General features: G+C 44.0%; 2 protein-coding genes across 11 annotated transcripts in view; one reads left to right on the forward strand and one right to left on the reverse strand.

The window, feature by feature from the left end:
- Positions 1–27,855, reverse strand: part of LPAR5 (lysophosphatidic acid receptor 5) — an 84,920-nt gene that overhangs the window by 39,040 nt on the left and 18,025 nt on the right. For 2 of the 10 annotated variants that reach the window (XM_033923790.1, XM_033923787.1), the window contains one exon: positions 2,317–2,457. The exons of 2 other annotated variants lie outside the window; for them this stretch is intronic. The gene's annotated coding sequence lies outside the window, so the exon portion shown is untranslated. Of the gene's footprint in view, positions 1–2,316; positions 2,458–5,536; positions 5,634–15,311; positions 15,435–27,855 lie in introns of those variants that run through there. 6 more of the 10 variants (XM_033923785.1, XM_033923783.1, XM_033923784.1 and 3 more) reach the window with 5 other exon arrangements.
- On the forward strand, positions 18,033–23,067 carry LOC117350302 (protein Wnt-4a-like). The gene is made up of 5 exons (XM_033924540.1): positions 18,033–18,100; positions 19,257–19,492; positions 20,157–20,288; positions 21,908–22,050; positions 22,600–23,067. The coding sequence occupies exons 1-5, from the start codon at positions 18,033–18,035 to the stop codon at positions 23,065–23,067; spliced, it is 1,047 nt and encodes a 348-aa protein (XP_033780431.1).

The raw sequence follows: 27,855 nt of genomic DNA on the forward strand, positions 1-27,855 counted from the left end.
GATGGACTCTCACAAAAAGAAGCCAGACTCTGCATGCAAAACTAGAAGCAGAAATGCATTTTCTCCTGTACTGTGCAAAATCCATAGGGAGAAGAGAGGCACATTTCCCAGAGAGAGAAAATCAAAGACTTCCCCCTCCAAGAATGAGCAGGAGAAACACAATCAGGGGGATCCTGATTCTGGGCCTGAACTAGCATCTGAGTAGTATCAGAACCCGGGAACTTCTGCAAAATCTGTGGGTCCTTGTACGTCACATGGTCTTTCTTTGAAAAATGTTGTAAATTGCTTTTACAGTTTGCATCTGCTATACCTGTGAGAGAAAGTATTTGTGTTCTTTTCTCTCCCCTGACCAGGCTGCACTTCCCACGATGGGATTCCAGTTTTGGGGGGAATATTCATCAGTTCAGACCACTGGGTTTTGGATTTACCTCTCACTCTGTCTCAATCCCCTTAGCCCCAGAAATCGCTTTCTCATTCATTCCGTCTCCTGCTGCAGGTCCTCTGTCAATCTGCCCTTTTTCATATCCCTTAAGTAATCACATCTTCCCTGTCTTCAGAGCTTTTCCAGTCTCTTTCCACTTATCAGGTTTCAAGTTTTAATTTATTTGATATACTGCAAATACAACCTCAGTTAATCTAAGTGGGTTACAATCTCTCTCTTTCCTCAGCTTCTCTTTTTCTCATCTCATTCATCATGTCTCTGTCTCCTCTCATTTAACTTCTCTTTCTCTACCTCTACTCGGCTTTCTCCCTTTTGGCCAGCACAGACTGTGAGACCCCATAGGTTTATCCTCCCTTCATTTGTACAGACACCACAGTGTGTTATCTAGGGCTGCAAAGAGAGGATGAATGCAGAACACAGACACCTCTTCCCACTTTAGATACAGAGAATGCTTGGAAGTTTGTTTACCAAAAAGCAAGTGGAAAAGAGGAAGGCCAAGGGTGAGTGAATTGTGTGAAAAGATTGCGCAAAGCCCTACCGCAACTTTCACATTCAGTTCTACACACAACCTCTTTATCAAAGTGGAGGGAGCACGGGGGTGAAGAGTGTCTGAGGCTGGGGATGGAAGATCTTGCTCTCATGCATCTCGATAGGCAAAAGCGAGCGTAATTCAGGTGTAAGAGAAAAAGATCTCAACCGATTACGGGGAGGTTCCCTTTTTAACATGTTTACTCCCAGCCACCAGAATCAGCTTACAATTTTTACATATTTGGAAAGGACACATTTAGCATGTAATCTTCTCAGTTCACGGACCCCAGCTTTGGAATTCTCTCCCAGGATCACATTCCAACTATAAAAACCTTCCTCTTCAACGTTGCCTATTTGTGATTTTCTTTTAATCCAGACACGATGCCTTTCCTTTTCCTTGACCTATTACAAATTTGGAGTTCGACCCTCTACCCTCACCTTCATGTCTATGTCATATACACCAAATAGTCCTAACCCCGTAAGGCAACGATCGTAGTGTGGGATAGTAAGCCCATAATAAATTTGAAAATGCGAGTCCAGACCAAATAGTAGAAGTTACTTTGTCCATTCAGGAACCGGCAAGAGGAGATATAATCCTTAGAGGCTTGCAGGGCTGGTGTTGGGTCGAGTTGGCAATAGTGATCATAACACTGGGTCAGACCAGAGGTCCATTGCGCCCATCAGGTCCCTGAACTCATCCTATAACCTATCACTACTTCTATCCGTACCAGTAGAGTAAAGGCACCAAGAAAATCTAGCTGCATCTGCATTTAACTTTCCAAAGGGCATCTATGAGTTATTTTATGTGCGTATAATTTTATGTCCTGGTTACTTTTATATTTGATATTTTATTTTTCTTTGAAACTGTGTATGCAACTTGTGATCCACCTTCTTTATAGGCAGAACAAACTCTCCAGCTGTTCCCTGAGACACATGTAAGAAGATGTGTTCAGTGATGCACACTCCACTTTTAAACTGAGAATAGAGCGTAATTCAGGGCCAGGGTCCCACCAGCACCGTTACTGGTGCAACTCCCAAATGTTATATCTTATTTCTATGAGAATGGTATTCAGGGCAAGTCACTTAACCCTCCATCGCTTCAGGCCCGTGTGAATCTAAGAAATATCTCCTTGAACTACTGCTGAAAAAAGATGCAAGATAAATCCAAATAAGTAAATTAACAACTCTATCAATAATTCCATCCAACTGGTCCCCGAGACACACTGAAATACTGTTCCATAAGCGTGCATGAAACGTGCATCACGGAACACATCTTCTTACACGTGTGGTCCTATCACCTATTCCACAAAGGATCCCCAAGTAAGATGAAGAATTGAGTGTCCTACCTTTCTTCTGCAATCTCAAGTGTCAGACCCCGGGCCAGAAGCTGTAGCTCTGAGTATTTTCAGCCTGAGCCCCTGCACAAGCCTACTGCTCTCATTTGTGTCTCTCACAGACGTGTGGGAGGGAGCTACGATATGGAGTTTCTACAACATAATGGAAATATTGTGCTTTCAGTCATACACCTGCTCTTTGCAAGAGAAAAGCGTTTGCCAGATGAAAGAATTTATCAACCTCACCTCTTTCACTTCCTTCTCCTCTTCCTCTGTTACTCATGTTGGGTACTACTTAACCACCTCAAGGCTGGCAACCAGTCTTGTGAGAAACAAATCTTTGTTAAGGGGTCTATTATGAACTTGCCACTCCTTAGGCTTGGGCTACCATATGGAACAACCAAGACCACAAGAAATGGCCTGTACTCTGAACTCAGCCTCATTGTGTCTGAATGGCCTTGAACGGTGCATTGATTTTGTAACCCAACAGGGAGCAATGAACTCCCTCTTAAATCACAGGACAGATTCCTTGGGATACAGCTAGACCCAACACTTACTCTGTTCCCTGAAATCCAAGCAACATCAAAATTACAAAGACTAGGGGACACTTGATGAAGTTACAGGGAATACTTGTAAAACCAATAGGAGGAAATATTTTTTCACTCAGGGAAAGCTCTAGAACGCCTTGCCAGAGGATCTGGTAACAGCGGTTAATGGAGATGGGTTTGAACAAGTTCCTGGAAGAAAAGTCCATAGTCTACTATTGAAACAGACATAGAAACATGATGCAGATAAAGGGCAAATGGCCCATCTGGTCCGAGGAAAGCCAGTGCTTGCCCTGGGATCATTAGCATGGAATAGGGGGAAAGTGTGGCAAAGTGGTTGTGAGTTCTAATCCCACGCTGCTCCTTGTGACCCTGGGCAAGTCACTTAATCCCCCCATTGCCCCAGAACAGACAGGGGAAATGGTTGAGTATCTGAATAAAGTCATGTAAACCATTCTGAGCTCTCCTGGCAGAACGGTAGAGAAAACTGAATGAATGAATGTTGCTACTATTGTTTTTTTTGCCAAGTACTTGTGACCTGGATTGACCTGTGGAAACAGGACACTGGGCTAGATGGACTTTGCTTATGTAACCAAATTTCTCGCTGTTCTACTCTAATCAATCTCCAAAGGAAATCGTATGAGGTGACATCACCAACAAGCCCCCCCACTCTGACATGACACAAGGCGAATTGCTTACTACTGTTATCCATTCAGCCATGTCCGACCCTTGAATACACTGTAGGCTAGTCCTCACCATAGAAACATGATGACAGATAAAGGCCAAATGGCCCGTCCGCCATGCTTCCCTGTTCATTCCCATGTCATTATTGATAGTATCCAGCCAACGGGCCTTCGGTCTCCCCTGCTTCCTTTTACCGCTGACCATTCTGAGTAACAGCTCTTTAGGTTTGACTTATTCTTGTTGTACACTGCCTTGTTGAGTGAATTCCTTCAAACAGCAGTAAATAAATCCTAATAAATAATCATTTCTGTAGTACTACTAGACATATGCAGCACTGTTCACATTATATGCAAGTATCTGTCCCCAGTGGGCTTGCTTCAAAAAACACTTCCCATCATCATAACCCCTCAACAACAATAGAAAATACTCTCATGACCACCACCATCACCACCATAGCAATACATCAGAACCCTGACTTTTATTATTTCTATTCATCACAACAACCTACCAGAATCCTGACTTTATTATATCTACTCATCACAACAACTTATCACAATCTACTATTAGCTTTCAAGTTCCTCCGAAAAACCCAGATTAACAATTGTATCTTGACACATTCTTGAATCTATGTACTGCATCGCTACTGGAAATGTCCAGTCTTATAACTGTAATCCGCTTAGAACCGCAAGGCACAAGCGGAATATAAATCACTAATGTAATGTAATGTAATGTAATGTACCTGGGGCAATGGAGGATTCAGTGACTTTCCCAAGGTCAAGAAAGAGCTGCAATGGGAATTGAACCCAGTGTGCCAGGATCAAGGCCCACTGCACCAGTTGCACACCTAGTATACTTGACACCCAGGGCCAATCATTTTAACACTCCCTCCTCTATATAAAAAATATATATTTGTAGTAATAATCCATGATTCACACAACAAGGAAAAGGCCCGTTGGATTAAGTGACTTTCCCAAGGTCAACAAAGAGCTGCAATGGGAATTGAACCCAGTGTGCCAGGATCAAGGCCCACTGCACCAGTTGCACACCTAGTATACTTGACACCCAGGGCCAATCATTTTAACACTCCCTCCTCTATATAAAAAATATATATTTGTAGTAATAATCCATGATTCACACAACAAGGGTGCACATAGGAAAAGGCAGCATCTTAAACATTACAGTGAGAACTAGAACATCAATAAACTCATTGTAAAACTAAACAAGCCAGATTAATATTGATCGATCCTGCACAGTCAATGCTAACAGAAAACCATGTCCTTTTCATACACACAGAACACAGATACACCCTTGCCCAGTGTGGAATAAGTAATCACAAACTAAAAATAAAAATATGGAGACAAAAGTTAAACTGAACCGCCAAGAAGCCAGACTCTGCATACAGTGAAACACCACAGAATCAGTGACATATGGCCCCTAATACTGTGCAAAATATAAAAAGATAGCAGATGTAAATTTGAAAACAAAAAAATGACAATCACCACTTTTTAAATTAACAAATAGAAATAAAACAAAAAATATACAAGATAAGAAAATACCATTTTATTCGACTACTCTATTTTTTCAATTAGCTTTCAGGAGCTAAAACCTCCTTCTTCAAGTCAGTATACTGCTGTTACGGTTGTAAGAGCAGTTAATATAGCTGGTTTAAAAAAAAAGTTTGGACAAATTCCTGGAGGAAAAGTCCATAGCCTGCTATTGAGACAGACATGGGGGAAGCCAATGGGATTGATAGCATGGAATGTTGCTACTATTTGGGTTTTTGTCAGGTACTTGTAATTTTTATTGGCCTCCAGGAAGACAGGATAGTGGGCTAGATGACCAAGTAAGGTTATTCTTATGTTCATAAGTAATAAAAGGCCCTCTTAGCATGGCCTTCCCCAGTTCCCTCAGGATTATAGACTCCTGATACTCCTCCCCCTTTTCATGCATAAAATTGCAAACTCTCGTGGCCTTTCGTAGAGGCCCATTAAGCCTCCACTTACCTGAATTCAGAGTCCCATCTTCCCATTCCAAGATCAAGTTTTAGGGCATGGAGTAAGATCACTTCAGCCTGGAGATCCGATTGAAGTCTTCAAAATACTGAGTGGGTATAAGGGGATCAATTTTTTTACTGCATCAAGACTTACAAAGACTAGTTCAAGTTCAATTTATTTAATATACCGCAAATATAAAACCAAAGGTAAATCTAAGCGGTTAAATAAGTAATGTAATAGGGTAAGAAACAAAAATTAAACAAAACAAAATACAATCGAACAGTCAAACCATCAAAGAACATTAGGAAAGGAGGAAATCGGCGGTTACAATAAAACCAAAAAGGTGAGGGGAAGAAACTGAAATTTGTTCTGCCCACATTAATTGAGATAAAGCCAAGAATGCAACTTATGGAAAAAGTTGCCAAATATGTAACAGAAAAAGAGAATTAAGGACAGAAAGCCAAGGAGAAATAATATGCCTTTAATTGTGTCTTGAAAGTCGCAAATTATTTTTCTGAACGGAGATAAAAAGGCAGAGAATTCCAGAGAGTGGGAGACATGACAGAAAATGAAGAATTCCTATAGAAATCGAGGAACAGTTATCAAAATGAGGGAACGTCTAGGGGACAGTCGATGAAGTTACAGAGTAACACTTTTAAAACCAATAAGAGGAAGTCATCATGCCATTGTATCGAGCGATGGTGCGTCCACATCTGGAATACTGCGTTCAATATTGGTCGCCGTACCTCAAGAAGGACATGGCGGTACTTGAGAGAGTCCAAAGGAGAGCAACGAAACTGGTAAAAGGGCTGGAACACTGCCCATACGCCGAGAGGTTGGATAGGCTGGGGCTCTTCTCTCTGGAAAAAAGGAGGCTCAGGGGAGATATGATAGAGACCTTCAGGATCATGAGGGGCATAGAGAGGGTGGATAGGGACAGATTCTTCAGGCTGAAGGGGACAACAGGTACGAGGGGGCATTCGGAGAAACTGAAGGGAGATAGGTTCAAAACAAATGCAAGGAAGTTTTTTTTCACACAAAGGGTCGTGGACACTTGGAATGCGCTACCGGAGGAAGTGATCAGGCAGAGTACGGTACAGGGATTCAAACAGGGATTGGACGGATTTCTGAGGGATAAAGGGATCGTGGGATACTGAGAGAGGTGCTGGGATGTAACACAGGTATAGAAAGCTAACCAGGTAATAAGTATAGAAACCCAACAGGTCGTGCATGTGCAAGACCGGAGGGTTAGGACTATGATGGGAAGATAGGACTTCAATGAGAAACCAAGGTGGCAAGGGAGCCCCTTCTGGTGATTCAGACAGGTTGTGACCTGTTTGGGCCGCCGCGGGAGCGGACTGCCGGGCAGGATGGACCTATGGTCTGACCCGGCGGAGGCACTGCTTATGTTCTTATGAAATATTTTTTCACTCAGAGAATAGTTAAGCTCTGGAACATGTTGCCAGAGCATGTGGTAAGAGCAGTTAATGTAGCTGGTTTTAAAAAAGGTTTGGACAAGTTCCTGGAAAAAAAGTCCATAGCCTGCTGTTGAGACAGACATGGAATGCTGCTCCTATTTGGATTTTGGTCAGGTACTTATGACTTGGATTGGCCTCTGCGAAGATGAAATACTGGACTAGATGGACCATTGGTCTGACCCAGTAAGTCACTATAACTCCAATATGAAGTTCTTATACTCTCCAGATATTCTCACCCCAAACACCCCATGGCAGTATAGAGGTACAATTGGTGAGAGATTGAGAAGAAAGTGCAATCCTGGTCAATGTGGTTCCACTATCTCCACACGTCCATCTCTCCCAAGTCCTCTTTGGAAGAAGTTCTATCAGCGAAATATTACAGAACACCCCCCCCCCCCAACTAAATTAAATTCGACTCGTCCATAAAACTGTTAGGCATTATCCTTGATGAAAACCTCCCTTTTGATCAACTGATTAGCTCAGAAGCTTAAAATGATCCATTCCTTACATTCTCTTCTGGACACCAAACCTCTTTCAATTCTTATCCATTCATTAGTGATTTCTCAGTTAGATTACTGTAACTCATTTTACCAAGATATCACTCAAAAGGCTAAAAAATATGATCCTATGACTCTTGACGCTCACAGGATAACAATCTGTCCATTTTCCAGCTTTTATTGATAGACAGTTTCAGTCGACCCAAGTCTCTTCTTGCTGTCCCCTCCATGCACCAAATAGTTTGATGACACCTCTCGTAACACCATCCCTGTGGAACTCGCTCCCCCTTTATCTAAGACAAGAACATGATATCTCCAAATTTAAATCAGGCCTACAAACCTTTCCATTTCAAGATGCTTTTCACGTTTCTTTGGCTTTTTTTGTACGTCTTACACCTCGCCCCGTCCTTTAAATCAAGTAATTGCACAAAAGTGTATGCATAGAAATGCATTCTACTATTTAGTTCACCATTATTGGAATCAAGAAAGGATATTAAATTTCAATAAACTAAACACAATTATTCATATTAGAGTAACAGCAACGGTTATCCATCCTACAGCCGGATGACAGGTCATTTGATCAATGGACTAAGATACCAACCCTTCTTTTGGTCCTATAAATCTAACAGCTGTTTGGGCGGAAATTTGTATTTTGATAAGAAATATAACATTTTGCCAGAAATTTAAGCAAAAAAGTAGCCCCAAGAGCGAGGACACTTGGCCACAAGGCCAAGAACTCCTTCTTACGCCTCTGGGTTTTCTGAACTAAGTCTGGAAAAAGTCTAACATTTGAGCTCAAAAACTTATCATTGATATGGCGGAAATATAAACGCAGAATATATTCCCTATCACTTTCCAAGGCTAATGTCAGAAACAGAGTGGTTCTATCTGTAACCACCTCACGGGCACTTTCCAAAACTAAAGACAGATTCATATCAACATTATCTTTAGATTTTTCATTTGGTGAAGATTCCCCTTGAGGTCTCCTAATATTCAGATAGTAAGCCCTAACAATTGAAGGGAGATTTTCCAATGGAATGGCAAGAACTTCTTAAAGGATTTTATCGCCATCTCTACTGGGTTTTGGTTTTTAAATATTCCATTGGGAGTGTGGGGTTTTTTTTAACTGGAATATGCCCATCAGAAGAGGTCCATCCATGGGATATTAATGTGGGAGGTGTTCCATCAGTACAATATTTCCCTGAGAAAAGTGTATTTTGTATTTGTATGCTTCTTTGTGAAATATTCCTGTGGGAGAAGTATTTTCACTGGCATATTCCCAATTCAGGATTTCCATCCATGGAATACTAATGTGAGAAGGGTTTCATCCATAGCATATTCTGGCAATGGAAAATTCCCATGAAAGGGTTTCATCGTTAGCTCTTCCTGTGGGAAAGAGTTCAGTCCTGAAATATTCCTGAGTCTTTGCCATCCTCTCCTCTCAGAGAAGGTCAGTGAAACATGGAGAGACCAGTAGGGTTTCGATGGCAACAGCCCCCGCCTTCATGTCTTCATCTTCCAAAAACAAACTTTTCAAACAACAATAAAACACCAAAACAAATACAAAATTACAAGAAGAAAGGCAATAGGGGATCCTAAGAGGGAGCCAAGCAGTCTCCTTGGAAATGAAAGGAAAACACGTAGGGTGTAACCTATGGATCTGAAAGCCAGCACAGGTCAGAGGTCCTGGAACACCAACAGCAAAATTATTCTTCTCTAGAGGAAGGAGAAAAATAAGCGTCGGAAAGAATAAATGCAGTCAATGCTCTCTGCACCTTCAGTCCTGGAGACTCTGACACCCCTTCCCCTGCGCTATGAAAGACAACCACCAGCCTTGTGAGAACGCCTCCTGCTGGCACTAGAGAGACACTCACATTCCCTGTACTCTCAGTCCTAGGAACTCCTCTCCACTTGCACTGTCAGTAACCCTCCCACTGATATCAGAACTTCAAGCTCTGCGCTCTCAGTTCTGGGGATTTCTTCCCTTCCCCCCCCCCCCACCCCCGCCACCACATTCTCAAAAGGCACCTCACCAGCCTGCTGGAACTGGAGAGACACTTCCATTCTCCAAGCTTCCTGATCTGAGGACCTCTCTCTGCCCTGGCAGTAACACCAGAGCCCCTCCTGCTGGAACTGGAGAAACACTTCCATTTTCCACACTCCTGATCTGAGGACCTCTCTCTGCCCTGGCAGTAACACCAGAGCCCCTCCTGCTGGAACTGGAGAAACACTTCCATTCTCCACACTCCCTGATCTGAGGACCTCTCTCTGCCCTGGCAGTAACACCAGAGCCCCTCCTGCTGGAACTGGAGAGACACTTCCATTCTCCACACTCCCTGATCTGAGAACCTCTCTCTGCCCTGGCAGTAACACCAGAGCCCCTCCTGCTGGAACTGGAGAGACACTTCCATTTTCCACACTCCCTGATCTGAGGACCTCTCTCTGCCCTGGCAGTAACACCAGAGCCCCTCCTGCTGGAACTGGAGAAACACTTCCATTTTCCACACTCCTGATCTGAGGACCTCTCTCTGCCCTGGCAGTAACACCAGAGCCCCTCCTGCTGGAACTGGAGAGACACTTCCATTCCCTGTACTCTCAGTCCTAGGAACTCCTCTCCACTTGCACTGTCAGTAACCCTCCCACTGATATCAGAACTTCAAGCTCTGCGCTCTCAGTTCTGGGGATTTCTTCCCTTCCCCCCCCCCCCACCCCCGCCACCACATTCTCAAAAGGCACCTCACCAGCCTGCTGGAACTGGAGAAACACTTCCATTTTCCATACTCCCTGATCTGAGGACCTCTCTCTGCCCTGGCAGTAACACCAGAGCCCCTCCTGCTGGAACTGGAGAGACACTTCCATTCTCCAAGCTTCCTGTACTGGGGACTCTTCTTCTCCTACACTGTCATTGATGTCCCGATCCTGGTGGAAGTGTCTCACACTGTCACCAGAGAAACAATTCCATTTCAACCCTCCAAGATTAGAATGTTATAATGGCCTTGTATCGCTTCATGTTGAAGCCACACCTTCAATACTGTCTGTAATTCTGTTTGATGCATCTCAAAAAAACAAACCAACCAGAATTAGAAAAGGTACAGAGAAGGATGAAAAAAAGGGATGGGACGATTTCCCAATGAGGAAAGGCTAAAGTGGCTAGGGCTGTTAACGCTTGGAGAAGAGATGGCTCAGGGGAGATATGACAGAGGTCTCTAAAATACAGAGTGGAGTGGAAAGGGTAGATGTGAATCGCTTGTCTAGGACTAGGAGTACATGCGATGAATCTTCTAAGTATTTAGAAGAAAAGCCTTCCTGGGTCAGACCAATGGTCCATCCAGCCCAGTAACCCATCTTCACGGAGACCAATCCAAGTCACAAGTACCTGGCAAAAACCCATTTAATTCACTGATCCAAGGCAAGCAGTGGTTTCTCCCATGTCTGTCTCACCAGCAGTTTATGGACTTTTCCTCCAGGAACTTGTCCAAACTTTTTTTTTTTTTTTTTTGAAACCAGCTACATTAACTGCTTGTACCATATCATTTGGCAACGCGCTCCAGAGCTTAACTATTCTCTAAGTGAAAAAAATATTTCCTCCTATTGGTTTTAAAAGCATTTCCCTCTAATTTCATCGAGTGCCCCCTAGTCTTCGTAAATCTTGATGCAGTAAAAAATCGATCTACATGTACATGTTCTTCACCACTCAGGATTTTGTAGACTTCAATCATATCTCCTCTCAGCTGTCTCTTTTCCAAGCTGAAGAGCCCTAATCTCTTTAGTTTTTCCTCATACGAGAAAAGACTAACATGTAAGTTAATGCTGGAATTTGTTGCCAGAGAATGTGATAAAAGCAGTTAGCTTAGCAGAGTTTAAAAAACACAAACAGATTTGGATAATTTCCTAAACCAGAAACTAAAGATCTTTCTCTTTGACTCCACATGCTCAAGATTTGTAACAGAGTAGACACCGAAGAGGGAGTGGAGAATATGAAAAAGGATCTGCAAAAGTTAGAGGAATGGTCTAATGCCTGGCAACTAAAATTCAATGCAAAGAAATGCAGAGTAATGCATTTGGGGATTAATAATAGGAAGGAACCGTATATGCTGGGAGAAGAGAAGCTGATATGCACGGACGGGGAGAGGGACCTTGGGGTGATAGTGTCCGAAGATCTAAAGGCGAAAAAACAGTGTGACAAGGCAGTGGCTGCTGCCAGAAGGATTCTGGGCTGTATAAAGAGAGGCGTAGTCAGTAGAAGGAAGAAGGTGTTGATGCCCCTGTACAGGTCATTGGTGAGGCCCCACTTGGAGTATTGTGTTCAGTTTTGGAGACTGTATCTGGCGAAAGACGTAAGAAGACTTGAGGCGGTCCAGAGGAGGGCGACGAAAATGATAGGAGGCTTGCGCCAGAAGACGTATGAGGAGAGACTGGAAGCCCTGAATATGTATACCCTAGAGGAAAGGAGAGACAGGGGAGATATGATTCAGACGTTCAAATACTTGAAGGGTATTAACGTAGAACAAAATCTTTTTCATAGAAAGGAAAATGGTAAAACCAGAGGACATAATTTGAGGTTGAGGGGTGGTAGATTCGAAGGCAATGTTAGGAAATTCTACTTTACGGAGAGGGTAGTGGATGCCTGGAATGTGCTCCCGAGAGAGGTGGTGGAGAGTAAAACTGTGACTGAGTTCAAAGAAGCATGGGATGAACACAGAAGATTTAGAATCAGAAAATAATATTAAATATTGAACTAGGCCAGTTACTGGGCAGACTTGTACGGTCTGTGTCTATGTATGGCCGTTTGGAGGAGGATGGGCAGGGGAGGGCTTCAATGGCTGGGAGGGTGTAGATGGGCTGGAGTAAGTCTTAACAGAGATTTCGGCAGTTGGAACCCAAGCACAGTACCGGGTAAAGCTTTGGATTCTCGCCCAGAAATAGCTAAGAAGAAAAAAAAAATAAAATAATAATTTAAATTGAATCAGGTTGGGCAGACTGGATGGACCATTCGGGTCTTTATCTGCCGTCATCTACTATGTTATGTTACTCTACCAACAACTAAGTACAACATTCTTCGACACCAAACTCTTTGTTCTATTTCAACCCTGGAACCAGGTACTCAACATACACCAGTTAACGACTGTAACAGACTCCATCCACCTCAGGACAACTCTCATTGTATCTCATTAACTTCTTGCTGTACTTTATTCCTCCCTAAATGCTCCTTTAATGTACCTCCCGCAACTCCTCTTTGCAATACCATTCCTCCTCTTTCTCCACTTAGAACGACAGTTTTTCTCGACAAATCCCATACGTCTTAATCTTCCCCTAGCACAGTGGTCTCAAACTCGTGGCCCCACCAGGTCCTATTTTGAGGCCCTCGGTATGTTTCTATAATCACAAAAGTAAAATAAAACCGTTTCTTGATCATACGTCTCTTTAGCTATAAATGACAATATTATTATTAAGACTTAGCCAAAAGGAAAGATTTATAAACTATAAAGGAGTTTTACCTCATGCAAAATGATCATTTCTTATTTTTTTCTGAGGCCTTCCGAGTACCTACAAATCCAAAATGTGGCCCTGCAAAGGGTTTGAGTTGGAGACCACATCCCTAGCACACCATTGGATTCTCATATTTATATAAGCTTCTATCAGTTCTCCTCTCTGTACTGTAAGTTGCCTTGATCCTTTGTAGGCTTAGTGTGATGCACAAATACCGGATTAGATTAGAAGTCCATAAGCCATTATTAAGATGGACTTTGGGAAATCTACTGCTTCTTCCCAGGATAAGCAGTATAAAATGTTTTACTCCTTGGGATCTTGATAGGTGCTTCTGACCTGGGTTGGTCACTGTTGGAAACAGGATACTGAGCTTGATGGACCTTTCATTAAATTTGCAGATGACATTAAATAAACTGTTCAAAGTTGTTGAAACGCATGTAGATTGTGAAAAATTGCAGGCGGACCTTAGGAAATTGGAAGACTGGGGGTCCAAATGGCAGCTGAAATTTAATGTGGACAAATGCAAAGTGATGCACATTGGGACGAATAACCCAAATCACAGTTACAGGATACTAGGGTCCACCTTGGGGATTAGCACCCAAGAACAGGATCTGGGTATCATCGTAGACAATACGATCAAACCTTCCGCCCAATGTGTGGCGGCGGGGTTAATAAGACTAAGAATGTCATAATGCCCCTTTATCACTCCATGGTGCGACCTCATCTGGAGTATTGCGTTCAATTCTGGTCTCCTTATCTCAAGAAAGATATAGTGGCTCTAGAAAAGGTTCAAAGAAGAGCGACCAAAATGGTAAAGGGGATGGAACTCCTCTCGTAGGAGGAAAGACTAAAAAGGTTAGGGCTCTTCAGCTTGGAAAAGAGACGGCTGAGGGGAGATAGGATTGAAGTCTACAAAATCCTGAGTGGAGTAGAACGGGTACAAGTGGATCGATTTTTCACTCTGTCAAAAATTACAAAGACTAGAGGACACTCGATGAAGTTACAGGAAAATACTTTTAAAAGCAATAGGAGGAAATATTTTTTCACTCAGAGAATAGTTAAGCTCTGGAACGCTTTGCCAGAGGATGTGGTAAGAGCAGATAGCGTAGTTGGTTTTAAGAAAGGTTTGGACAAGTTCCTGGAGGAAAAGTCTGTTATTGAGAGAGACACGGGGGAAGCCACTGCTTGCCCTGTATTGGTAGCTTGGAATATTGCTACGCCTTGGGTTTTGGCCAGGTATTAGTGACCTGGATTGGCCACCGTGAGAACGGGTTACTGGGTTTGATGGATCATTGGTCTGACCTAGTATGGCAACTCTTATGTTCTTAAGGCCTGGGAACTCATCTCCTTCTGTGCTTTCAGGGTTACCCCCAGCCTGGTGAGAGTGCCTCATGCTGGTACCAGAGGTTTCCATTCTCCTCACTCTTTGTCCTAGGGGCTCCTCATCTGTACTCTGTGTCTCCCCTGCACACTGATTTTTTTGGGGGTGCCCTATGTGACGTCAGTGGTCTCCCTTCTCACTGCAGTTGTTGGAAGAGGCTGTTGTTTGCTTTTCTCACTCTGAACACTCCTTGTTCTGGGACTGACAGTTCAGGGAAATATTCGCTCTACAGCAGTAAATTGTGGAGGGAGAACAATGAGATGTCCACTTGGTGCTCCAGCAGCCTTCTCCAAGTGATTCACTGCATCCCAGTCCCAGACCTCATCCAGTCCCTGTTGCTGTGGGATTCACTCTTTGTTTCTTTAACACTGCCCTGTTCTTCTGAACATCGAACCCTTTTTCTCTTGCTGACCACCCTCCCCTTAGAGATCAGTACACATCCCCCTGTCCTATTCAGTGCTGGGTCTGCTTTGTTCACGCCAAGACCCAGGGGTGGACTGACCTTTGGGACCCACTCTCTACCAGCCTCCATTGATAGGGGTCAATGACCCTTATTCCCAGGGGAGGGGGCTAGATCACTGCTGTCAGTCCACCCCTGCTGAGACCCGTGACAAGTATTTTAGTGCTCAAGGTACCCAGCCCTTTCCACCTCCCCCTTCTCTTCTCTCCTGCTGAAAACAGAGCAGAGTCCCAGTATTCTCAGGTCTTCCACCTTCTCCCCATATTCAGTGATGGGAGGTGCTGGGTTCGTTCTCTGCTTGCTGGGTGCAGTGAGAGGACAGACATTGTACAATATTGCCAATCCTCTCCTGAATTTAGTGACGGGAGGTGCTCACTAGGAATGGTAAGAAAGACTAGAGGCCCTTTTCTGGAGGTGAAGGCCTGAGCGTCCCATATTCATGCAGACATACAGTATCATCAGAGAAATTTGAACTTACTTCAGGACTCGACTGCACAGAAGGAAAAGGTGACACTCAGCTTCCTTCTTTTTCCCCTTTGCTGTACTTATTCCAAGGTGAGCAATTTCTTACTGCAGCCCAAAGGACCAGATCCTGGCAGTGTGGGAACGGTTACACCCTGGGTGCAGGGCCTAACAAGTCCTCACTTGTCAACCTAAGCTTCCCACAACATGGAGGTAACAGAAACATAAGGTGGAGAGTTTGACTTATACAGTATTCAGACATGGAGCAAAGGACTAGAGAACTTACCGACAGGCTCTGCTCAGTTTTTAACTGTCTGACTTGAAATCAAGTCCTTTTACCGGTGGATTTTCCCATTTTAAAAAAGAACACATGCATACAGCTTCACGTTTGAACAGGCTTCAGCCATCTCTCATTCATAGAGTCGTTTGCACCTTTATGAAAGTGAGAAAAGGCTCTTTGCCCCTGAACATCTGCCTCCTCTTGCCCTATGGACTGAATTCCCAGGTTCGAGACTATTCTCCAAAGCATCCCAGAGGGTGGGTTACCGGTTCTTCCCTCCCTTTCGATCATGTTTTAATTAAACTACCTTGAATATTCAACATTACTTTCATATCATTTGTGTCCCTTTCTTCATTCCTCCTTTTCAACTCATATACTGTAGTTAATACAATAGTTATCTAAGCAGTGTACAGTATATTCAATAAATATGGAATTATAACCTAAAGACTGCACTGGCTGTTTTGTTTTTAATTATTATTAGTTTTTGTTCCAGCACAGAAACAACTCTCTCTTGCTTTCCTTCTGATCTCCGAGACTCTCCCCTTCCTCTCCCAGTACTAGGATCCTCCTCTGTGCTTATCCCAGGCTGTCTCCCCCCCCCCCCCCCGACACTATGGATTCTTTGTGATTCTCCAGGGATCCCCCTCCCCATCCTGACACTAGGGATTCTCTGTGATTCTCCAGGGATCCCCCTCCCCATCCTGACACTAGGGATTCTCCAGGGATCCCCCCTCCCCATCCTGACACTAGGGATCTTCTGTGCTTCTCCCAGGCTTGACCCTCCCTACCCCACAATTGGGAATTATCTTTGTCTCTCACCAACTTTCCTGAATTCTGTAACAATTTTAGCTTTCCATCACCTCCCCAGGGAGGCTGAGGCATGTAGGCATCACACAGTGAGGAAGGGGTTCCTGTTCCAACCATGGCCCCTTGTTCTAGAACCCTCCCCCATATTGAAAAAAATATGCATTATTAACATTATTTTTCCTTTTGAAATATCTGGATTTTTCTGTGATAGATTCCAGGTTTCTCCTTTTCTCAATGGTGTGAGCCAATGACTTGTAGCATGTTAATATGTGGTCTATAGGCTTGTAACATTCACATGTGTGGCTAGCGGATGTATAACATGTAGTTTAGTTATAGGGAACCGTACCAAGAGAAAAAAAAGCAGCCACCCATGTTACCTAGTGGTGCCAAGCCGATGGAAGTGAAAGGGTTAATCTGAGGCGGGGGGGGGGGGGGATGCCTGTTTGCTGTTACCATGAGGAATACAGCCCAAAGTGCCAGGAATCCAGACTTGGCTAACCTAGGAGGAGGAGAGATTAGGGAGGGATTAGTAGGGAGAAGGAATCCAGTCGAAATTATGAGACAGCAGAGGTAAGAGATGGGGTGAACGGATGAAGAGAGAGTTAGGAGTTAGTGAGGTTAGGAGTCGGGAGTAAGTGGAAGAAAGCAGAGGCAGGTTTGATAGAGGGGAAGGAGAATTAGTTGAGGAAAAGATGGGGAGAGAGAACAGGAGATATGACAGGGGGAAGTAGGTGGAGGGAAAAGAGAGGAAGATTTACAAGATGGAGGGTATAGAATACAGAGAAGATAGAAAATTAAGACAAGAGAAGGGTCAGGAGATGCAGATTGAGTGGACAGTAAAGAGAGGCTGGATTATAAAACGGGGGAGTAAGTGGATCGGAGGATAGGTTCAGATATGATAGAGGAAGTGGAAGAGAGGAGGGGTTAGGAAATAGAGAAATAGGTGGAAGGGGAGGGCAGAGAAGGATCTCAAAGGAGGGAGAACAAGTCAGCATATTGTAGGGTAGGTGGAGAGAGGAAAGGAGACCAGGACATGGAATAGCAGTTGAAAGGGGAGGGGAATGGTGAGAAGAAGAGAGGATAGGCTATAAAGGAGCAAATGAAAGCAAGAGAGGTTAGACCTGGAAGAAGGCTCCTGAGCTGACAGTGATTTAGGGTAGAAATTCAGGATTACTGTGGGTGCATCTGGGAGTATCTTCTTCAAGGCAGAATTTGAGGGGCATTTCCTCTCTTGTTGTGAAATTCCCAGAAGTTCGGCCACAGGGTCCAGGAGGGTCTTTGCATGGAGCTGTGAAGTCGGAAATCAAGGATCACTAGGACTGACTTCACAGGGCCACAATGACTGATCTTGGTGGCTACTGAGAAAAGATATTATAGAGTCACAGGGGAAAGACTGACTTCACATAGCCATGGAGTTAGATCTCAAGGGTTGCCATGTTCTTTTAGCTCATAACACATTGAGTCTGTAGGATGCTGGTGAGGGTCTCCAGAAGCACGTTTCCTAACTCTCTATGAAGTAATGTGCCCAAGTCTTAAGGGAAGAGAGATGAATGAAACAAGAACCCCTAGTCAGGATATAATTTTGTAGAGATCACTGAGAGGGTGAAGTGGGGGCTGTCTCACACTTCATCGGAGATTTTGAGGGTGATGATGTCAGTCCTGGTATGGAGTCTTCTCCTTCTACTGGTGTCTCCCACAACTGCTTCCATCTCCTGGATGTAAGTACAAAATTATAAATTCTCAATCCTTCTAGCCCTCACTGTCCAAGAGGGACAGGGGGTTTAGTAAGAAATTCCTGCTCCCTTTCGTGAGGCTGGAGGCAGAGGTAGCTAAACAATTAGCCAACGACATTGATACATTTCAGTATTGTTGTCATCTCAGTTTGGTTTCAGAGGACAACACAGGACTGAAACTCTCTTATTGATTCTTATATCTAAGGTTAGAACTGCGCTAGCGGCAGGTTTAGACTGGTTTAAGAAATGTTTGTGCGATCAAAGCTATACAGTTATTGAAAAATCAATCCTCTTATAAGCTCAATGTCTGGAGACATATTTATTTGAGAAATTAATGAGTTAGAAAATGGATGATTATGTGTTTCTGACAAATGTTATCTTGTAGTTAAGTATGAATATCATTTTTATTGTGAAGTGCTTCAACCTTTTGTAGTGAGAAGGTGGTTTATAACTATCAATTGAGATTAGATTAGAATATTGAGGGGGAAAAGTCCCTGCCGCCTATAAGAGGCTCTAGAGGGGACAGGGTGAAATGGGGGTGAGGTGTTGAAATCCTGGCTGTCTTCAGGAGGGGTGAGGAGTCCTTGCTACTAGAGATTGACACGGGGACAAATTTCTCCTAGTCCCCGCAGGAACTCAGTTTCCCTGTCACTGCCCCATTCCTGCAAGCTCAGCCTTAACCACACAAGTCTTGAACACTTATGATTTTAAAGTGTGTGCAGATGAGGACAGAGCTTGCAGGAATAGGGCAGGGACAGGAAAATAACCTGTGTCATTCTCTACATGCTACCTTCAGGAGACTCTGGGGAGAGGGGGGGAACAGTGGAGTAGTTTCTGCATTGGGGAGACTCTGGGGAGGAAGTCACTTGTGCTCTCAGGAAACTATGAGGAATGAGTATGGTTAGTGAAGTATCACTGCTGCCCACAGACAATTCAGGGGAATTCCAGGGTGGGAGAGTGGGAGGGTATCTATCTGTATCAGTCTGAGCCTGTGTGATGTGATAAATGTGTCTGATATCAGTGTATATCTCTGCATAGCAGTATGTATGTGCCTGGGAGTTTGGCTGCGTAGGATGCATGCGTGTGATATGTCAATGATTGTGCCTATTTCCCTGCACGCTTCACAGTTCTCACTTTTCAGGCACTTGTCCAGGCAGCCTGATCTGCGCCTGCGGCAGAACAAGAACCTCTGTGAGAAAGTGAAGGGCTTCAGTGAAGGACAGACACAGCTCTGCCGCCGGCAGGTGGAGGCCATGGACTCGGTGAAGAAAGCCGGAGAAATGGCCATCCAGGAGTGCCAGCACCAGTTCCAGAACCGCCGCTGGAACTGCTTCACGCTGGACAGCACGCAGGTCTTTGGCAAGATCATAATGCAAGGTCAGAACTTCAGAGCTTGAGGCCATCGGTGAATCTTTTCTATTTATTGATTAAGAAGAGATTCACTCAAGGCTCTTGGAGTATATGATGGCAGAAAAGAACCATTTCACCCAGTGGCGTTGCATTCCTCCTCCACCTCATTCCCCCCTTCCCTTGTACCCTCTAGTTGTTCAGTGCCACACGCAAGAACATCTCGCCCACTGACAGCACTTCCAGGTGCGCATAGTGACTTCAGAGGGAGAGCCGACGGGGTCGCGAGGAGCATGTTGACGTTCTTGTTGCTTGTGGCGGTGACCAGAGCCCTAGACCCACTATAACTTCCCCAACCCTGAAATGTCCTGTCTAAATGAGAGATTATAAGCTCTTCTGAGCAGGGACTTCGGCGCTATAGAAATAGTAAATTGGAGCAGAGGGGAGCGGGGAAGGAGCACCACCACCCCCCCAGGCTGCTATCACCCTCGTTGTGCCATTTGGTTCAGCCCTGCTGTGAGCCACAGAGCAGGACCACTGTATGTCCTTGTCATTGTATTTTATAAGCGCTATATCAAATTTTTAATGTTTGGATATTTCTCTCCTTATCATGTGAGGCCTTGACCCTAAGAGTAATGGTCACAGATTAGTTGGGTTGGGGGGCGTTTCTACTAATGCATCTGGTCTCTTCCAGGTACAAGAGAAGCTGCTTTTATCCATGCGATTGGTGCTGCCGCTGTTGCTGCCGCTGTGACCCGGGCCTGCAGTCGTGGAGAGCTGCAGAAGTGTGGCTGTGACCGCAAAGTGCGTGGAGTCAGCCCAGAAGGTACCAGAAGAGACCCACAGAAACTGGACTTCATCTGTACCCTCCCATGGCTAAGAGAGGGAAAAGACTCAGCACTGTAGAGGAGGGAGTGACCCTGCTGGGGACTGAGCCCCCTCTGTATAACCCCAGCCTAAGAATAGCCTTACTGGATCACATCTAGCTCAGTGTCCCGTCTTCACGGAGGCCAATGCAAGTCACAAGTACCTGGCAAAAACCCAAATAGTAGGAGCATTTCATGCCACCCATCCAGCGACAGCAGAGGCTTCTCCCTTGTCTGAACCTTTCCTCCATCTTACTTATAAACCGCGTAACCGTAAGTTCAACGCGGTTAACAACAGATTAATAATAAAATAACATCAACACCTCAATTATTTAGCCAGGTAGTTTGAGAAAAGGTAAGTTTTTAATTGGGTTTGTAAGAGCAAGCATTACGCAGGAGTGGTCGAAATCACTTATCGTAGAAAGCTAACCCAACTTAAAGAAAACACTTACCACATCCTCTGGCAATACGTTCCAGAGCTTAACTATTCTCCGAGTGAAAAAATAGCTCTTTCTATTGGTTTTAAAAATATTTCTCTGTAACTTCACCCTTAGTTTGGGTAAATCTTGATGCAGTAACAGTGCTGACCCCTCTGTATAACCCCAGCACCACTTTTAAAGGAAAAACACTGGCTGCCAGTAAACCATAGAATTACTCATAAAATACTCACAAATAAAGCCCCGGCATTTTTAGAAAGATATTTAATACCATACACCCCCTTAAAATCTTTAAGATCAGAAGACAAAGCCTTACTAACAGTCCCGTCTTTACAAGTCTCTAGGAGAGACATGATTTTCTCTGTTTCAGCTCCCCAAATTACATTACATTACGGTACATTACATTAGGGATTTCTATTCCGCCATTACCTTGCGGTTCAAGGCGGATTACAAAAGGTTAATTTAAAAACAGAGTTACAATGATTAGCTAGAGAGGTAGGTTGTAGATCTTATAGACATTTAGCGGGTTGTTGAGGGTGAGGTGGTTTGTAGTAGAGTTGATAGGTGGTCAAAGTGGAGGTTCTTTTGTTATTAATTAGTGCAGTAATGGGTAGATCGAGCGTCAGTTTTAGTGTTACTAAGAGGTCGTGATGTTATTGCTGCTCTTAGTATTCCTTTAAAATCTGGAACTTACTCCCACTTAACCTAAGAGAAGAAAAACTATTGAACAAATTTTAAAGTCTCCTAAAGAGTTGGCTTTTTAATAGACCAGTCTTACTATACTTTAGGTATGTGTCCTAAACCTATACCCGATTTTATTTCTGGTTTTATTTTTTTATTATTGTAATTAAGCTACCTCCCCTCCTAGTGTATGTGGATTTTATTTTTTTTTTTTTTATTTCTAACTGATGTAAATCGCATTGAAATTGGATTATGCGAACAAATCAAAGAAACTATTAAACTTGAAACTTGAAACATCCAAGTTGGGCTTAGACAGGTTTTTTTCCCCCGAAAATGTCCCTGTATGCTTCTGTATAATTCTAGCACAGGGATGGTGGGTGGGGGAGGGCTGAAGCCCCTCTGTGTAACCCCAGCACAGAGACAGAGGAGGGATTGATGGGGGTTTCTGTTTTTCCCCTCAGGATTTCAGTGGTCAGGATGCTCCGATAATCTTTCTTATGGAGTGGCATTTTCACAGGCCTTTGTGGATAACCCTGAGAGGAGTCGTGGAGTCTCCTCTAGCCGCTCTCTGATGAATCTCCACAATAATGAAGCTGGAAGGAAGGTGGGTAATGAGAAGAGATGGAGCAGAAAGAGTAGGAGTGAGCAGAGGACTGGCCAACTTTGACCTCAGCAAAACTATCTTGGTTAGTAGAAACACTGCAGAAGTGTCCAGACAGAGCCCGGGAAAAGTCCAGGTAGATTTTCAGCAAAAAAAGCCATCCCTAATGTGTCGGGATAGTGGCTAACTATGGTTGCTGTCCAAAGAATACTGTGAGATCCATCAATCCAAGTAGCTGCTGACCAATAATTGCATTTATTTGCTGAATATTAGGGAGGGGGTTATTGTTGCCTTTGTGTTCTGTGTTTCTATGAATGGTTTTGGTTTGGGTTTTTTTTTATCCACACAGGACATTTCTCAGTGTAGAAATGAGTAAATTCCTCTTTTACAGGTCCGAGTCCTTACTTTACTGTATAATTCATTACTGAACTTTGGAATGTGCTCTAAATACGTGTTTTACATATTACAGACACTTTCTTGCTTCCATCTGTCTGTCTCATTTTCTCTCACCCTTACAACATTTCTTAACCTTGGTCTGTATCCCTTTTGCAGGCTATCCTTGCCCACATGAAGGTGGAATGTAAGTGCCACGGGGTGTCGGGATCTTGTGAGGTGCGCACCTGCTGGAAGGTCATGCCACCCTTCCGTAGGATTGGTGGCGTGCTGCGAGAGAAGTTTGAGGGCGCCAGTGAGGTACAACAGCGGAAGGTGGGGTCTCGCAAGGTGCTTCTCCCCCGCAACCCCCACTTCAAACCCTACACCAGCAGTGACCTGGTATATCTCTCTCCTAGCCCAGACTTCTGTCTACCCGATGCTCGCAACGGCATACTCGGGACCAGTGAGCGGCTGTGCAATCGGACTTCCCAGGCTCCCGAGGGCTGTGATATTATGTGCTGTGGCCGTGGCTACAACACCACTGAGACTGAAATAGTGGAAAGGTGCAGCTGTAAGTTTCGCTGGTGTTGCTCTGTGCAATGTAAGCAATGTCGACATGTCATGCAGGTGCACACGTGTCGGTGATGGAGCGTGAGGGGAAGAATACTGGAGCCTTGTGGAGGGAGTTTGGGACGAATAACAGAGCGTCAGTGAAGAAAGACGTGAATACCAGAACCTTATTAAAGTGATGGAGAGAGAGATGAATAGCGGAAACTTGTGTATGAGCACATTGGTGGGGAGAGGAAATGAATACTGAAATGTATGAAGCTAAGGAACTGGTGAAAATGGAGATGAATTGGGCAGAAGAATGGATTCTAAAGCAGGCTCGTCCGGGAAAGGGCACTGTGGGATGGAGTGAAGGAGGGTTCAGGGTTAATATTTGTTTCTTCTCCTGCTCTAGAATAAAATAACTTCTCATTGTTTCTATGTATTAGACAAAGGTTAATGCACAGCCTGAAAAGACTTTGGAAAAAGTCTGTGAATTGTAGAATAAAAATATGCTTTTTAAATGATAAGGATCTACCCCTTTATTGGGAGAGACACCTCTATATACCCCCTTCTAAATCTCTCTATTATCATCGTGCATGAATGTTATAACCAGTAATGTAGACCAAAGAAAAGGCAAGAGGGACGTCCTCCCAACCAACAAGGATCCAAGTTTCGGCATGCCTTCCTCAGGGGACAATCAGTGCTATTCCAATCAAAACAAAACTTGGTGCAACTGCTAAAAGACCCGCCCTGTGCAAGCCATAGTTGGTCATTTGGGCTCTGGGAGTGGTGGTCTTTCACTGCATCTATATTTCTCCTCAACACCCCAGGTGCTGTTAGTGCTGATTGTTTCTGTGCATCGCACCCCAGAGGCACAAAATCTCTTATCAAATGCTATGCTATCACTGTCCGTCACTGGACCATAGAGGGGGGATTGGGCCTTGTATATCACCTTTTTGAAGTTTTACAATCACCCTCAAAGCGGTTTACACAGAGCTCCTCAAGCATTTTCCCTGTCTGCTCTGGTGGACTCACAGTCTATCTAAGGTACCTGGGGCAATGGGTTTGAACCCACAGCCTCAGGGTGCTAAGGCTGTAGCTCTAACCACTACACCACACTCTCCTCCCATATCATTCCCTGCAATTCAGCTTTCTGAGATTCATATAGAAATTGTACAAAGACACCTGAAAATCCAAGATGAACCAGTCATGAATATGCAAACAGATGAACAAAGCATATATATATATATATATATAAACCATCCGATACCGCTCTGAGCTCTCCTATCTGAAATTTTGCACCCTTCTTAAAGCATATCTTTTTGCTTGGGTTTCTGGTTACTTGTCTGGTTTCCTATTTCCCCACCTTTTCTCTATCTTTTAAGCATTTGTAGTTCCTTTCCTACTCACTGATTATGGTAAATTACTTCCAGGTTTTTATGAGATACTTACTAAACACTAAGCTGCGAGATGGCGGCTAGCAGGCTATGTATTGGGACTTGGCCAAATCGGGCTACTTTAATAGCTGGCCTATCTTTGGCCATTAAAAACTTAGTCAGCCAGCACTGCTTCTTCAGATATTCAATGTCAGTCACTGGAAATGACCCAGAGTCAGTCCAACTAACTCCCATGGTCTGAATATGGGCCCCAAGATGTCCTTTGTTTCTTTGTAAAAAAAAAAAAAATAGAAGTGAAAGTTTTTAAAATTTTCTAGTCTGAAGCAGAGTGCCTTTGGAGAAGAACTGTCACGCAAACCTCCAAATTAAGAGAATGCAGCTGAAACTTCCACCTTTCTGTGGTATTCAATGCACAGGTACTTTTTCCAAGCCTAGTGGACTCACAAACGGAGAACCTAAGTTACAGGTAAGTAACTACACTTTATGTCCCTAAGAATAGCCTCCTGCTGACTGACTGCGCTTAGGTAAGGGAGGAGGGCTTTGTTGGGGGGGATTGAGACAAGGTTTCTAGCACATTCTCCATTACTCAGCAAAGCAGTGATCTGGATAGCTGAGATCCTCCTGTAGTGGTGAGTGATTTGGCCAGGAATTGAACTCAGGCTGCTGAGCCAGCTGGACCCCCTAGGCCACTCCTTAGCAGCAAATCCCCTTTCCCTAGGCTTAGTTTGATCAGGAGCATCGGGGGGGGGGGGGGGAGGAAGTTTAGGAATTTCCGTGGCCACCATGCACCAGCCGGTGGGCAGAGGAGAGGATTGGAGCTTGCGCCTTTAAGGGCTGTGCGCGAGCGCATCTGGAGGGTGACGTCATGGGTGCGTGCTCCAGAACTGCTGCTGCAGAGCAGAAGAAAAAAAGGGGAAAGTGCAGCAGCGCCGGAGTCCGAATCCCAGCGCAGATATGTGAGTGCAGAGGCAGGGCCAAAGGGCAGTGCAAGGGGTGGGGGGTCACTGGGCACTGGCATCTTATGCATGCATGAGGAGGGGGTGGGGGGATTGCAGGAGAGGATAGGTATTTTGGGCACTGCCATAGTGCTAATCTAGGTTTAGGAGAGAAATGCAACCCAATGCCAATTCCTATGCAGGCAGGGAGATTCCAGGGTCAGTGCCATCCTGTCCACTGAAAGGGTAGGTATAGGACAGTGCCAGCTTATGCAGGGAAGGAGGGAAGACTTGGACTGAGAGAGAGAGATGGGGCTGTGCCATCCCATGCAGAAGATTGGGGGAAGTTATAAGGCAGTGGAGAAGGGAGGCAATATAGGGAAAAGCCACCCCTGCATTAAGGACATAGATACTGGGAGTGGGGGGGGGGTGTTAGAGACATTGCCATCCCAACAGGACAAGGAAGGAGTAAATGTAACATATATGGCAGTGCCAGCAATGTGATTCTTACCCTGGAGCCCCCATGCAGGAGAAAGAGGAGGGGAAAATCGATAAAGGGCTGTGTTGTCTGCACGCAGATGGGGCGGTAGAAGTACAGGGTGGAGAGAACTGGGTATAATTTGGCAGTGGAATGGGTGAGGCCTCTGGTAACCAACTAGTCTGTGGGGATTCTTGACTGGGGATTTACCAATGGGGAATGTGTGTTATTGGTGTCTTTTCAGGCTTCTGTGCAAAGGGTGACAGAGCGCCACATATCTGATTCTCTCTGACCCTGTATTTCTGTTTAAATAAAGGGGCGTATTTGCAGAAAGGGTTAACTCCCTTTATTTCTGATGCTGGCCTAGGCCATTTCCCTCTGATATCACAAGGAAATATATTCAAATTATTAGTAAGAAGTCCATCCATCTTGGAATTCCTCTAATCCCAATTCCACCAGATCCTCCCAAAAATTAAAACTATCCTTCCCATCTATAACCCTCTATTCCTCCTTTACTCTTAATCCACAACCATCCTTTGGAGTTCCATTCTATCTTAGTCCTGTAAACCGTGCCGAGCTCTAAAATTGTGGAGAAGATGCGGTATACAAACCTAAGGTTTAGTTTATTTAGTTTAATCCATCCATTTGATCTACAATCCTACTTCTACTAATCATTTCTGTAGTGCATAATTCTAAGCTTTTCAATTACAGCAAATATTTATGAAAAGGGTATGTTGATGTCTCTTGGCATTTGAGGTCCAGGGACGTGTACAGTTTTTTCTGTCAAGTACTCTTAAGCATTTCCCCTATTTGGGCCAACAGGCTCACAGACAGACTATGGAATGTGGTAAAGATTAGGGTTTATCCCCCCTTTAACAAGGTGGGTTCAAGTACCACATTCACAATAAGCATTAGAAACAGCCATCAACATATCATACAAATTACCCAGCCATCTTCCTTTTGCAAAAAAAAGATCTCTTCAAAAGCCATCACATCTTTTTGCTTTCTAATATACAATTAAATAGCATTCCATGCTTCTGGACCAGCACAAGAAAAAGCTCCCATTCTTGTGACGTATAATAGGAACATATAAACTCTCCCGCTCGATATATGGCCTTTCTGTAGTGTTCTGCTTCGATATTCACAGGGTGCACATTCTCAAATACTAAACAATAAAAATTGTGTATTTACATACATTATAATAATAGTGTGAAGTGCTCAGGCCCCCAATCAATGGGACCGAGTTCTGTAGTGTAACCAAAGTTTTCAGCTAATTTTTCTGTCCCTAGTGGCAGCAATGGAGGAGAGCTGAATAACTTACTCAGGATCACAAGCAGCTACAGAGGGAAACGTTCACTTAGGCCCCTTTTTATCAAGCTACGTTAAGGGTTTTTTTTTAATCGCTGGCTGCTGAGGTAAAAACCCCAACACTCATAGAATTCTTCAAAAAATATATAAAACCTATTTAACATGACCAGCTCTGTCTACTCCTATCAAATCTAAAATGTTCAAATTATCCAACATGTATTACCTTAATTTCTCGACAATTCTTATGTAATCCGCCTTGAACCGCAAGGTAATGGCGGAATAGAAATCACTAATGTAATGTATGAGCGTCAGAGCTTTTACTGCAGCGGTCTGCAATTAAAAAATCCTTACACAGCTTGATAAAAGGGGGCCTTAGTGTTTGCTATTATAATGGACAACTCACAAATGTACATATCTTCTTTTTTTGTAAATTGCCACATGTGGTAGCAAACTAGCAGATAAGCCTGTGACTTTATAGTATTCATCTAGCATTGGATAAACTTTTCATAATTGGTCTATGCTGCCCTCTAATGGATATAAAACGAACTGCGCTGTCTCCTCAGCTGAGGAAGGAAGCAGAGTGCCAAAAGATATTCTCACCTACAGCTTGTGGTTGCCATTTTAGTCTACTTGAATGAATATATAGAAATGATGATCAACAAGCAGTACCTTGCTAAGGAAGCTCTTCAAATGTCCCTAGGTGTTTCTATAGCTAATACAGGACTCAAAGCAACATGGATTCACTAGAGACAGGATTTGTCAGACA

The sequence above is a fragment of the Geotrypetes seraphini genome, chromosome 16 (genome assembly GCF_902459505.1).
Source record: "Geotrypetes seraphini chromosome 16, aGeoSer1.1, whole genome shotgun sequence".
Lineage (NCBI taxonomy): Eukaryota > Metazoa > Chordata > Amphibia > Gymnophiona > Dermophiidae > Geotrypetes > Geotrypetes seraphini.

Bases quoted from the DNA above. Each gene is read 5' to 3' on its own strand.
- LOC117350302 (XM_033924540.1), top strand. From the start codon at position 18,033: ATGTCAGTCCTGGTATGGAGTCTTCTCCTTCTACTGGTGTCTCCCACA. The intron at 18,101-19,256 runs GTAAGTACAAAA...CTCACTTTTCAG, and splicing joins ACTGCTTCCATCTCCTGGAT to GCACTTGTCCAGGCAGCCTG. The intron at 20,289-21,907 runs GTACCAGAAGAG...TTTTCCCCTCAG, and splicing joins GCGTGGAGTCAGCCCAGAAG to GATTTCAGTGGTCAGGATGC.